This window comes from Diorhabda sublineata, chromosome X (assembly GCF_026230105.1).
Source record: "Diorhabda sublineata isolate icDioSubl1.1 chromosome X, icDioSubl1.1, whole genome shotgun sequence".
NCBI classification, from domain to species: Eukaryota; Metazoa; Arthropoda; class Insecta; order Coleoptera; family Chrysomelidae; genus Diorhabda; species Diorhabda sublineata.
The window spans coordinates 16,198,085-16,212,363 of record NC_079485.1 but is presented as its reverse complement, the minus strand read 5'-3'; the positions used below and the strand labels follow the sequence as shown (position 1 = coordinate 16,212,363).

Sequence of the window (14,279 nt, the reverse complement as noted above, 5' to 3'; positions counted from 1 at the left end):
TGTTATAATTTGACTGAGTTGCCAAATCGTTAGCATAGTATGGGAATTGAGTGAAATTTCATAAATTACCCGATTAAATGAAATTACTCAGAAAAATGTTTAATGTATTGTCAGCAAAAATGAATTGAAAAGGAAAATTCAGTTATTTTGAATAAGAAACTGTTACAGATACATTTAAAATTTATAGCTACGAGGCAATTGTTAAAACAATTTACTAATTTTTTCATTATACCGTGTATTTTGGGTGGAAATTGATTAGATTTGTAGACTACAGATTTACAAGGGATTTAGTGTCTTTATGGTCGCGAATGAAAAACATTTGAAGGTTAAGTTTAAAAGGACAGTAAAAACAAATTTTGACAGCTAATAATGAAAAAAATCAAGATACAAGACATCGGTAACTGAAGTTGTACAAGGTTTTGAAGAAAATTGGAGTAAAAATTTTTATTAAGAAGAATATTTACATGCTTAAATATGGCGTACAAGATTAGTGTAAATAGACTGTTAAATAAAGTAAGTATAATTTAGATTAACTATTGTATATTATATTTTTAATAAAGAGTCCCACGGAGAGAACTAATAAAAACAACAATTAAATTTATCAATTTAAATACACAATTAAGTCCACAATTTCATACGTTATTTTTTATGATTCTATTAATTCATTGATCCATTTCAGTTACTCCGAAAACTCCTTGTAATAATCTAGCAGCTGGATTCACACCATAATGTTCTTTTTCTGAGATGTAGACATAAGGAAGTCGCATGATCCAGTAAGCGGATTGTGTCAATTTCGTTGGACCATTAAGGGTAGGTATGAAAACAGGAGCACCAGTCGCAGGTTGAACCTACATTCATGAACATCACATTAGGTAAATAGCTTCGAGCTTTTTTCTTTGCTATTGCTATCATCAATTTTACTTGTATTATATATTTTCAACATCACGATATTGATGTTGAGGTTGATAGGAAGTGGGAAAATGTTGGTCGATAACTCTGGGAAGTACAGAAGGAGAATTTGGTTTTTCTTTCTTGTAGGAGGTTGTATAGTCCTTGTATTAGATCTTTTTATTTATATATCAACATATTTTAACTGCAAAGTCATCCCAGTTATTGTAAAAATAAGTTGTTTAAATTATTTTAATGTAGTATTTTAATACCAATTTTCCATTGAATATTGATAAATAATCACAATAATTATAATAGTAAATTCATAATACAAACTATTCAAGTAGATTTACAGTTTTCTTAATTATTTCATTACTACAGCCATTTTATTTGGACATGCTTTTTGTGGATTATTTTGAATAACACCATCTGTAAACAATTATAAGGCACTTTGAAAGAAATTCATATATGTAGTAACGTTTCCCTTAAAACTAGTTGTTTGTGAGATTAAACAGGTGTAAAAATAAAGAATCACAAAGTTAGGAGAAGGGAAACAAAAACTAAAGCAATTAAATAAGAAAATGCAAAAAGAAAGCATGTCCCTCACTATTTCTAACCTAGTTTTAAAAGTAAAAGTACTACCTTTGGATTCAAAGTACAATGTACAGGAGCCTTTGGTGTTACAACATGCAACCTCATCAACTGAGCCAATTTACCAGCTCTACAGGCACATGGGAAATAAAGGGGCATATCACTTTCAGCCACTTTGTATCCTGTATCTTTTACTATACCCCCAGACATTGCTTTTAACATCCTGTCTGGACTTGACAACATAAATCTGTGTCCTGATGAACATTCGTATTCAACACCAATAAATACTTTAACAGTAAATTGGGGTAAGCTGCCAGATGAACGCCCTCTTCTTCCTCTTATTGTATATTTGTTGACATGTGGCCAATTTTGTTTTGATTCCGAGAATACAGTAACATCCCACGGTAGTAGGTAGTTTGTGGAACTAAGAAAACCTGGATGATGCGATTCCGACAGACCTAAAACAGAGAAGATTTTCATTTATAGTTTTGTTTTATTGTTTTGTTTTATAATCTTCCTACCTAAATTGTGACTATATAAAGAGGATGCTCCTAAGCATACCAAAGACCATGAAGAATATGAAGGTAACATTCCAATAGGGGAATTTAATGTTAACATTTTAGATGAACTTTCAGAATCATCTAGACATTTTTCTGATGATGATGAAATTTCATCAGTTTCAGAAGCAAATTTTGAAGTCGATTGAAGTACTGGAAACTGGATTCTTTCTAATTTTGAACACTGACATTCTTTTGAAATTTGTTGGTAAAATGTGTAGTTGGCTTGTTTTTCCTTATAAGGATCTTCACGGGCCCCTACTTTGCGACCACAATCACAAATAGCTGAAATCAACCATAACAAAAATTTTTTGACTGAAACAGTTTGATGGAGCTACCTTTATATATGAATCCACTCATATGTTCCTGATCACTGGAATGTTTTATGAGTTTACAGGGATTACCAGTTAGAGAAGCAACTTCGCACTGCTGCCTACCATTTTTCCAATGAATTTTACAATCCATTTCTAGCTGTGCAGCATATCTGTCAAAAACAGGACCACGTGCTTGTGCTTTAAATAAAGACAATGCCACTGACAATCGAGCTTTATGTTCTGCTTTGGCATAATGAGATGGTAAGCCTTCTTGATATCGTGCTAGTGCTAGCGGAAGGACTTTCAAACAACGTTGTTCTGAAAAACGAGTATCAGTACATAGCGAATTCACTAATTTACATTTTGACATGAATTTGTAAATTGCTTTTGTAGCTTCTATCCATTGTTTCAAGACTGGAAGCTGAAACAGTTTAAAAATAATGATTATCACTAATTTATTAGATATTTAAGGAAAAAATTAAATGTTATTTGAAATGATAAAAACAAAATATTTCTTTTTAAATCATTTTATTTTTAATAAAAATGTATCAAACCTCAAAATGAGTATTTTGTGAATGCTGATGTCTGCCAGAACTGACTGTATCGTCAAAACCTTTAGTTCTTGCTTGTTGTATGTGTACGTGCATGAATTTTTTGAAATTTTTACCTCCATTTGGCTGACTAGAATATGGAACTTCGAGTTGCAAAGCGCCGCCAGGTTGACAATCCATTAGGAGGTTTCTAACCATATTTCCTAGTTTATCATAAGGTCCTAATTCCTCTTCTATATAGACAAATTCGTTATTGGGTGGAATCGAAAACAAGGAACACCTTAAATCACACCTCAATATAGAATAATCAAACTATATAGTTTCTTATATTTTACCCTGAAGTGCTTATAATCCTAGTTTTCTTTAGTACAAAATAAATTTTGTCTTCCAAATTATGTTCTAATTTTTTGATATTGGTAATGTTTGAAGGACATTTTTCAAAATAGAATATTAACCTAGGAGTACAGAATCTACCAGCAGATACCCATTCTTGACTTATTGTATCTATAGATTTTAAAATATCCACTATCTTCTCGAATACTTTTTGACTAAAAATGACTAATTAAATTTGAAATTTAAAATCTAGAAGTATTACTTACCTCAATAAATCTACAGCTTTAAAATACTGAATATAATTGGTATCTACATTGCATACTGGATGAGATAATATAACAATGTGACTAATGTGAAACAGCAGAACTAAATATCTAGCAAATATACTTTTAATTTCATCATATACTGCTAAGAAATCATCACAGCCGCACAATATTTCACATTTCTTTGATATATTAGAATATTCCTTTACAAAATAATCTGCATCCAGGGGAGTACACATATGCAGGTAAACTATTTGATTTTCTTCATCATAAGAACCCTCGATAACACACTAAAAAAAACAATAAAAACACTATTTTCTAATAGTTGAACGTACCTCTTGTCCATTAGCATATTCCTTAGAAGAAATCACCCGTCCAATTGATTTAACTTTTAATCCCAAAGAGTTGTAGGAAGATTTTCCAATTATTGAAACGACAACAATTTTATCACACGAGATGCCGGAAACATCACTGAAGACAGAGCTGGATTGAAATAATTGAGTTAAAAGTTATATAATACTTACAAAAGTTGATCTAAATTTGGAAGAAAAAATGTGTTTCGCATTTTCGATGTATAATTTTAATAATTGTAAACTTTTCTAATGTTGATACTAAATTATAACCTCCAAATAAAACTGTCTGACAGTTTTGTCAAATAAGCGCGTTTTTTTGGTTTCTGTTGATTAAAGTAATATAAAATCACATTTTATAAAGTGATAAAATCTGAAAAAAATCTATAAAATTAATAAGATCATCGAAACTGACTGAGTTACGTACTACCTTGAATTGAAATAATATTTCTTATAACCATAAATTTATTAACATTAAAACGCACCTCAAGAAATAACGCTATATAAATGACATAAGATATAACCTATTTAGTAGCTTTTTATATAAGTACGTAAACTGTTCGAATAAAAACGTATTCACTATAAATATTTTAGTTTATATAATAACTTATAAATAGAAATATGACTGAAATTAATGAATTGGAACAGGCCTTAGTGATTGTAGCTGCTGATGCGGATTCACGAAATTATCAAGAAATAAATAATTACCAAACTTCTGAAAATGATAAAGAAGTGTGTAAGGAACCAGAATTTTACAAAAATGAGGAAATGGAGGGTGAATCTTCAAAATCAGTTGATAAAGAAACCACTCCAATTAAGACCCTTAAGAGGAAACTGGAAGATGAAGAAATTATCAAGCCTAAACTGCATAAAGGTTATGCAGACGTTGTAGCAAATCATTACAATAAGCTGGAAGAAAAGGGAATACAAGAAAGGTTAAAGTCTCGTATTGTCTACTTGAGAAATTTCCATAATTGGATAAAAAGTATGCTTATTAATGAATATTTAACGAAAATTAAGGATACCAAGAAACACAATGCACCTATCAGAGTACACGATATGTGTTGCGGTAAAGGAGGAGACTTACTAAAATGGAAAAAAGGTAGATTGGATTAAAATGAAATAAATATTATATGAATGAAATTTTATTTTAGGGAGTATAACTCATCTTATTTGCAGTGATATAGCCGATGTGTCACTTGAGCAGTGTAAAGCTAGATACACTGATATGAAAAGTCGTTTCAGTAGGGAGAGGGGTCCAAGTATTTATTCTATTGAATATATAGCTGGTGATAGCACTAGAATGAGACTACGTGAAAAGTATTCAGATCCATCAACAAAAGTTGATTTAGTTAGCTGCCAGTTCGCTTTCCATTACAGTTTTGAAAGCCTTCCCCAAGCAGAGTGCATGTTGCGAAATGCAGCAGAATGTCTTAACCCAGGTAGTTCAATCCTTTGCAAGAAATAATTTACTATTTTTACAGATGATCTCAAACCTCACAAGATTTAAGAGATTTTGGTAATTTTATTTTCTGTAGATTCACAACAGAAATTTAGTTGACTTGTGTTTTCATATTTTGGAACTGAACGTCAACAAATAAAATATTTATTATATGGTTTTCTTAATGAAATTAAATTTCTCGTGATTATTCTGTGAAAATTTTCTATTTAAATATGTGTCTGATTTGACAGGTTTAATCCTGCTTGGAACTCATTTTGACTGTAATTCTACAGTTTTGTCACTTAGTATATAGCCAGATTGATAATTTTTAAGAAAATATTTTTTATTTGTTATTATAAAAAAAGTGCCACTTGTAAAATGATCTATTGTATAAAATATTATAATGGGGTTTATAGTAGATCTTACCTTTTATCCAAAATTATATATTTCTATCAGTTTTTTCATTTATTAAAAAAAATGTGTGTCCCTTCTTTTTAGAAAGCCCACTGATTCCTCTCTAGGGTTGGTTAACATAAAGTTGTTGTAGTTAGCTGCCAGTTTGCTTTCCATTGCAGTTTTGAAAGCCTTTCCCAATATGCAGAGTGCATATTGCAAAATGCAGTAGAATGTCTTAACCCAGGTAGTTCAATCCTTAGCCTAGAATCTACTGGAAATGACAACAAACAGGGCTTAAAAAGTGAGTTAAACACTTTTTTGAGATAACCACATCCAATGCCATTTCTGAGCACTCCATTTTAATTTGTAAAATTTGAAAAGATTTAGGAAGCTTCTGGTGCTATTTACACAAATTTTGGTTTCCCTTAAAAAAATCATAATACTGATAACTGAAACCCTTTAGACATATTTATGTCTCTTGTTATTCCATTTTAATAGAAAAGAGATCTATTTCCAGTATAAAAGGAAGAGTTAAAAACAGATTATTTACTAAAATGGTTTCAGAAAACTCAGATCTACAATTTCTTTTAGTTTTACACTTGTCAACTCAGCACATTGTGGTTACACTGTACATTTTTCATTCTCCTGTTTTTATTATTTATATAGAACAAAATTAAATTACTTTTTAGGCGGATATTTCATAGCCACAATACCTGATGCTAATGAAATTGTTGCTAGGGCCAAGAGGGCCCAAAGCAATACTTTTGGAAACAATGTTTACGAAGTTTCAATTGATTTTGACATTAACAAGCCTCCTTTATTTGGTGCTAAATACAATTTCCAACTTGACGGTGTTGTAAATTGTCCAGAATTTTTAGTTCATTTTCCTACCCTAGTTAAACTAGCAAAAAGGTTTGGTTTAAAACTAGTGAAAGCTGAAAAATTTCATGATTATTTCCAAAGATGGAAAGATGAAGGAAGACATTTGTTAAGTAATATGAGAAGTTTACAAATTTATCCGTTTACAAATAACTCAAATTTGGTTGGAACAGATCCTTCAGATTATCAACATGCCGAGGAATTTCTTAAACAACATAGAAGAGATGACATAACAATTGGAACCTTATCTAAATCAGAATGGGAAGTCACGTGTAAGTGTTTCATTAATATATAATTTAATAAATAAAGTATGCATACATGAGTTGAAAGAGAACATCTAAAGCTGGTACTACATGATGCGTCCAATGTTTGTGCCAACATTCACCTTTCAACATATTGCTGAACATTGGAAGGAAGGCTGTCAACATTCACCTTCCAAAGTTGGCTGAACATTGTTCGAAGGCTGAATCCTTATCTAAACTTACGAAAATGTGGCAAAAATGTGATGAGCGGCACACAACAGATATAAATTCTTCTAAAATATACTGGATGATACTGACAACTTCAGTTTTTCATACAAAACACATAGCATTCTCACAAAAGAGGACAAGAAGTGTGTGTAGTTGTACCAAAAGTGTTCCAATTTGGGAACTCCTTTGTCATAGGTCAGAAAAACCGACTTTCCTTGGCCAACGTTCCAAATGCCATAGTTGGAAGCAAAACATCCGTCAAATGATATGCACACTACAACTGCATGAAGCATCCAATCATTCCAGTGTTCAACGTTGGAAGCTTCGGACGCATCGTGTGGTATCGACTTAATACTACTTAACTCTATTGGTGTCTACTTTATTTACTTTATCAAATTTAAACTTGATACATGCTTAATCATAATTAATTTATCACACTGCTTATGTTATCAAATACTATAAACAAATGGAGGAGAATAAAATGAATGTATATTTTTCTAAAATTATTTTTGGTATTTTTAATAGAAGTTGAAAGATAAAAATGAATATAAAAAGGTAGTGAATTAGAAACTAAAAGAGATAAAGGAAAGTTTACCAAGAATATGACTAAGAATAATGGAGGAAGACCAAGTGAGACATTAAAAAATTGAATAATCAATGTTATATACAAGGTCAACAATATAAGAGAATAGACCAGAATGAAAGAAACTAAATGTTATCAAGATTTATAAAAATATGTAGAAAAAAGATCATTAGAGACCATAAAAAGTGATATACTGTAATAAGAGAATCTAAGAGCTCCAAGGATCGGCCCAGTTCCCCCAAGAATGTATTTGTCTTATGTATATAACAGATTACCTGACAAAACTTTTAAATGAAATTTTGAATAAAGGATATAGCGGGATGAATGTGTTAAAATTGTCTCTATATTTATGCGTATTAAGCTATCAAAAAGGACACATGTAAAGACCTCTGGAGCCAAATTTTTAGACCCCTAAACTCAAAAAACTTTCTTACTTTACGGTTTGTGCCAAAAAAATTTTAAAAATTTATGGAGGTGCCTTTTTTATTAGAAAACCACCCTGTTTTATATCTGATTTTGGGTATCAAAATTGGGCCTAGAATTTTTTCTATTTCTCGATAATACTTTATATTATGAAAGTCATATTTGGCAGATCTCCAATAACCTCTATTTATCCATATTTTTTTTTTCAAATGCCTTGTCAGTTTCAAACTAGAACTTTTTCAAAAGTTGAATGAACCATTTTCTCATGTTTCTGGTACATTACCTGAACAAAAGAGTTCAAACCGCACCAAAAGGTCCAAAGAGACTCTAGGATTTCATCTTATGTATAAAAAGCTTTTACTATCTGATGATGATCTAAAGATGGCGTCGAAGATTGATAATATTATATTAAGAACTATAAGAACTTCAATTATTGTAATTTTGGGCCATATAATAATAAATTAATAATTATTGTATTAATTTCATTTACACTTTGTTGTCAGAATACGTTAACTTGAACATGGGAAACTCTAAAGTTTCAAAATAGAGCAGAAAAGTTTTAGAAATCTGATGATTTCATAACCTAAAAATTATTGAAAAATAAAAATAATATCTAAAATCTGAAGAAAATCGGTTTTTTTTTTACAACAGACACTTTCCTCAATTTTTATAGCAAACCGTGAAACACAACAGTTTCAAAAAACACATTTTCAAGTTTAGAATTAAATTTAGGGGTATAAAAATTTGGCTCAAGAGGTCTTTAAGTATTATCTAATAGTCAGTTCTAAATAAATATTCAGTTCAATACCAATTTTAACATACTTATCCCTGTATATTTTTTCCTTATTCTACTTGAACTAGCATTTTTAACCTTCTGATGACTCCTTTATTAGCAGTTGTAGCCGTCATATAATTTATACATATATAACTTTGTTGATAGCGACTATTGCTGATTCACGTTATTTCATTAATCGAATCGAAGATTATCTATCACTTTAGTATAAACAATAGTATTATATTATATACAGTGGTACATAAGACATGCAGTCGAGCGGTACGCACGTCTGTGCGTCCTGCGGAGATAATTTTATCGTGAATAATAAACAGATTGCGTGTAAGTTGTGTAGTAAAAATTATCATGTACATTGTGCTAGAATAAAAGATCAGTTTTTAAAAATAATAAACGAGTGCAGATAACTCTTTTGGTTTTGTGATGAGTGCGTTGACAGAGTTAAAATTAACCTGGATGTTACTAAAAATTTGTCGAGATTGGAATAACAAATCGAAGAATGCAGGGAAAACACAAAAGAAATTATAAAAAACATGGGAAATCCGACTTCAGTTAACAGGAATGAACAATGGTCGAACGTGGTAAAAAGGAATCCGTCATTAATAATTCGACCAAAAAATGCAAATCAGGATAGTGCTACAACAAAAAATGTTTTGGAGAAAAAAATAAAGCCTTCAGACTTATCAATTGAAGTAAACAAGGTGAAAACTGCCGGCAATGGGTGTATTGTTGTGGAATGCGGTGATAACAAATCTTTGTAAATACTTCAAAATAAAGCAGTGGCGGAACTTTCGGCAAATTATGATGTTGAAATTCCTAAAATGATAAATCCGAAAATTACAATTGTTGGTGTTCGAGATGAATATATTAAGGAAAAAGATGTATTTAGTCAGAAAATAAAAAGCCAAAATAGCCTTAAAAATGCTCTAAACGTGGAAGTAGAGCTCTTAAAAAAATTTAAATCGAAAAGCGCCAATAAGCTTAATGTTTTATTGGAAGTGTCGCCGGAAGTTTTTAAAATCCTGTTAAAGTGCAGAAGAGTGTATTTGGATTGGGATTCTTGTTGAGTTTATGAGCATCTGGGAGTTCTTAGATGCTATAAATGCTGGAAATATGGACATAAAGCTGATGTTTGTCGTCAAGAAGCCGTTGTCTGTCCACTGGGTAACAAAACTCATAAAAGTGATGAATGCCAGTCAGAAATAAAAGAATGTACAAACTGTAGATATGCTTGTGATGTTCTGAATATCAAGGATATTAAATATGATCACACAGTTTTTGATAACCGGTGTTTATCGCATAAAAAGGCAATAGACATACTCAAAACAAAAACACAGTATATCTAGCAGCTAAACTTAAAAACAGATGATACTCAAAAAAAGAAGGCTTAATTTTGCACATAAACATACAGGGTCTCATGTCGTACCTCGACGAACTGCGCCAGTTGCTGGATGATAGAAAGTCTATAGTGTGTTGTGTAAGTGAAACACATTTGACTCCAGATATTGAGGAAAATGAATTTAATACCGAAGGATATACTGCATCATGCAGTAGATCTAACATTAGGCATACTGGCGGAGTGGTTATTTATGCAATGAACTGTTTTGGATTATTTGTTGTGCTTAATGACTCTGTTGACTATAGTTTTTGGTCACTTGTGGTGGAATTGAAACTGTTACAAAAAATTGTTTTAATTGGTGCATTCTACAGGTACCCAAACGCAAGTTCGGCTGTTTTCCTATAATATTTAGAAGATAAATTGGGTGATGAATTATTACATAAGCAAATAGCAGTATTTCTGGGAGACATAAACATTGAATGGCAAAAAAACAACAGTGACACAAGAAGAGTGTGAAACATTATTCAAAGTTCAGGATTTAAACAAGTAGTAACCAAGGAGACTAGGAGAACAAATACCTCGTCTTTGTTAATTGATTATATAATAACCAATGACTTTAATATGCAGGAGGTTCAGAGAAATTTCCCTAGCATAAGTGATCATGAAATTATTGGAGTAAATATTGAGGTAAATAGAAGGTCAGAGGAGAAACAGCCATATTACAGTAGAAATCTGAATGACGATAATATATTCAATGTTATCAATGAACTAATAGGAAAAATGTGGAACTACACCGCTGTAGATGTAGATGTCATCTATGCAGACTTTATGAAAAATATTGAAGAGGTTTTAGATAAAATTGCACCAGTAAATAAAATTAACCCTAAAAAGTGCACTTGGATGACACATGATACTAAACAGATACAACATAAAAATATAGAAATGAAGTTGTGTCAGCGATTAGAAAAAACAAAACACCACATTATGAACAAAATATTGACAACTGTAAAGGGGACAGCAAAAGGTTGTGGAGAACGCTGAAGGAATTAACTGGAACAAAGAAACAATCTACTGATTTCATGGAAATAGATTTTGAACAGTACAACAGCTATGTAGATGAAAACTTCAATGAATTCTTTTCACTCGTTGCATGAAGTTTCAGAGAGTATAGAGTATGAAAATTGGGAAAGCCAAGATTTTAATACCGAAACATACTTTTCCCATTTGGAGACCATAAATTTGTCTCTGTTAAGAAAAGTTATATATGGCTTAAAAAATAAAGGTTCGAGCGATGACAGCTTGAATATTAAACTAGTAAAGCAATTATTCTGTGTAATTGGATATCCCCTTTTATACTTGATTAATGTCTCAATCACCACCGGAAAAATACCACATGACCTAAAAACTAGTGTGATAACACTTATCCCAAAAGTAAATAAACCAAAGAAACCTTCAGAGTTTAGGCCTATTAATCTTTTACCAGCTGTAGATAAGATCATTGAAACATCATCTTTAATCAACTTAGGGAGTACTTCGAAAAAAGTAACTGGTTGTTTATGAGACAGTCAGGTTTTAGGAGTCAGCATTCCTGTGAGTCAGCGATTCAGTACGTGTGTGCAAATTGGCGAGAAAAAATAAACATGGGTGATTTAGTGATTGCTGTTTTTGTTGACATCAGCGTGCTTTTGAGACAATTGACCATCGAATTTTTATAAGAAAACTGGAACACTATGGTGTGAATAACTACTTAGAAAACAGATTTCATAAAACAAACCCCAGGGAAGTGTCCTGGGACCATTTTTGTTTATAATATATATTAATGATCTTCATATGGCTTTAAAAAATTGTTTCCTTAATTTATTTGCTGATGATACCCTTATATCAGTGTTTGGGCAAAACTACTTAGAAATTGTAAATATTTTAAATGATGAACTTAAGATATTGTATAAATTGTTGTGTCAGAATAGATTAAAAGTAAACTCCTCAAAATCAAAATGTATGGTGGTGGGCTCAGCTATAAATTGTAAAAAATTTTATAATCTAAATTTGTCTTTATCCTATAGAATTTGAATTTGTTAACGAAATTAAATATTTGGGTGTCATTTTAGATCCACAATTAAATTTTTCAATTCATGTTGATTATTTATGTAAGAAATTAGGTAAAAAATAGGGTTTTTCAGTAGAATATCTTATTGTGTTTCTGAATGGACTAGAATGATGATATATAAAACGATAATTTTGCATCACTTTACATATTGTAGCTAAGTATTAATTTCTTGCAACACGGAGGAGGTGCGTTAATTACAAATACAACAGAACAAAATCATGCGCATTTTGTTAAATTCTAATAAATATACACCAATTGACTACATGCTTGAAACTCTAAATTGGCTAACTGTTGAGCAGAACAATAAAACAGCGAATCTCCTTTTAATATATAATATTGAACATAACCTAATGCTAGAGTATTTAAATGCATACATAAAGAAACGACTGCAGTTTCATAATTATGTTGGATCCAAACAAAACTATAATCACGACATTGTACGAACCTCAGCATTGCAAAAAACACTGTTTTATGAAGGGCTTCGCTCTTTTAATGAATTGAGTGATTATGTTAAAAATGTACCAAATGTATATAAATTTAGTAAACAGCTGTTTACATATTTATGCAATCAAAGTTGATTTTGTAATGTTTCTAATTTAGTTATAAGTTGCCAAGTGCTAAATAGAGATATTTATTTATTTATTATTTTGTATGTATTATTACATTTAATAGTATCAGTGTGGAATTACGATAAATTCCAAAATATGTCAAGAATAAGATTAAATTTTTTTCGATAAAACATACATTATGGAGAATTTGATATATCTTCAATCCATTTTTATACAAATATTTCTTATATATGTTGTATTTCAGCTCTTTACATTACAATGGCATTTGAAAAAGTGAAACATACTTGGAATAAAGATGGTACTCCTGTTTACAACATCTGATAGATTATATACTATTTTATAATTTGAATTATCATTTGTTGGTTTATAGATTTTGAAATAAAATATATAAAAAAGTAAAATAAATTCTTTTATTTTCTATCATATCTCCAAATTATACATTTAGACACACAATTATTTGAGAATAAAAAAAATAGTATCAATTACTGATTGATTCGTGAAGTTTACAGTGAATATTAGGATTTTGTTTGATTTGAGCTAAATACTCTTCAGTCATGACACACGCTTGCTCTATTTCATAATTATGAGACACCAGAGCCACCCATTTAGCTTCTAGCGCCTTTAATTGATCTCCACCTTTTGTTTGCAACGATTTTCTCTGCCAATTTACTTGTTGTAATTGTCGTCTTAATTCCATCAACTTCTTGGAAGCTATTTTCTCTGAGTCAGCTAGAGTTTGTAGATACCTTTTCCAGGCTGGACAACAATATTCTAACATAAGTTCCAAGTTTAAAATTCTAACTGCTTGGTGCTCCAACTGTGCTTGGGAATTATCAACACATTCATTCCAAGCTCCTACTTCATTTAATTTTCCACTTGGTGGTGGTGGTAGTTCATAACGTTTCATAGATAGTGTTTCCATTGGTAATCTGTTCTGTAACCTTTCAAATTCATTATGCATGATTGGTGTTTCGAAAGAGGATATGTTGAGAGGAGGTAAATGTTCCAAGTAATTTTTTGTTGGTCGATATCTTCGACATTCCTCTTCAACCATAGCAAATGCCTTGAAATTAAGAGGGAAACAAAATGTAGTAGTTTACAATATTTCTATTTCTTATAACTTACCGCTTCTCTGACTCCTGGTTCATCATAACCTTGATCAATATATGGTAAAGCATCTACTACAACTTCTCCAGCCATTTTTTGGGATAAAATTAGTCTTACAAGATTTAAGTTTGTTAATTTTCCAAATATTCATAATTAACATAGAGAAAAAAGGTTATCTTCTTCTTTCACAAATATTCCAAAATTTCTTGTGTAATTATGAATTAAGTATAAAAATAGAAACTTTTCATCTTCTAGTCTAGAATTTATCAAATTAGTTTTCATTTTTGAAACAAATCATTTTTTTACCGAATTATTTTTATATATATTA

General features: G+C 30.7%; 3 protein-coding genes across 3 annotated transcripts; 1 reads left to right on the top strand and 2 right to left on the bottom strand.

The window, feature by feature from the left end:
* Nucleotides 1-523: 523 nt before the first annotated feature.
* On the bottom strand, nucleotides 524-4,375 carry LOC130451571 (nonsense-mediated mRNA decay factor SMG8). The gene is made up of 10 exons (XM_056790669.1): nucleotides 4,278-4,375; nucleotides 4,022-4,220; nucleotides 3,833-3,968; nucleotides 3,501-3,787; nucleotides 3,237-3,449; nucleotides 2,905-3,181; nucleotides 2,375-2,771; nucleotides 2,001-2,321; nucleotides 1,531-1,937; nucleotides 524-848 (listed from the first exon to the last, which is right to left on the bottom strand). Exons 2-10 carry the CDS (start codon nucleotides 4,060-4,062, stop codon nucleotides 663-665), a joined length of 2,265 nt encoding a protein of 754 aa, XP_056646647.1. The 5' UTR covers nucleotides 4,063-4,220; nucleotides 4,278-4,375; the 3' UTR covers nucleotides 524-662.
* On the top strand, nucleotides 4,369-13,249 carry LOC130451574 (mRNA cap guanine-N7 methyltransferase). Its single transcript, XM_056790672.1, has 4 exons — nucleotides 4,369-4,949; nucleotides 5,002-5,289; nucleotides 6,374-6,835; nucleotides 13,089-13,249. Exons 1-4 carry the CDS (start codon nucleotides 4,469-4,471, stop codon nucleotides 13,163-13,165), a joined length of 1,308 nt encoding a protein of 435 aa, XP_056646650.1. The 5' UTR covers nucleotides 4,369-4,468; the 3' UTR covers nucleotides 13,166-13,249.
* LOC130451575 (pre-mRNA-splicing factor SPF27) lies at nucleotides 13,241-14,263 on the bottom strand. The gene is made up of 2 exons (XM_056790673.1): nucleotides 13,970-14,263; nucleotides 13,241-13,907 (listed from the first exon to the last, which is right to left on the bottom strand). Exons 1-2 carry the CDS (start codon nucleotides 14,042-14,044, stop codon nucleotides 13,323-13,325), a joined length of 660 nt encoding a protein of 219 aa, XP_056646651.1. The 5' UTR covers nucleotides 14,045-14,263; the 3' UTR covers nucleotides 13,241-13,322.
* Nucleotides 14,264-14,279: the final 16 nt, after the last annotated feature.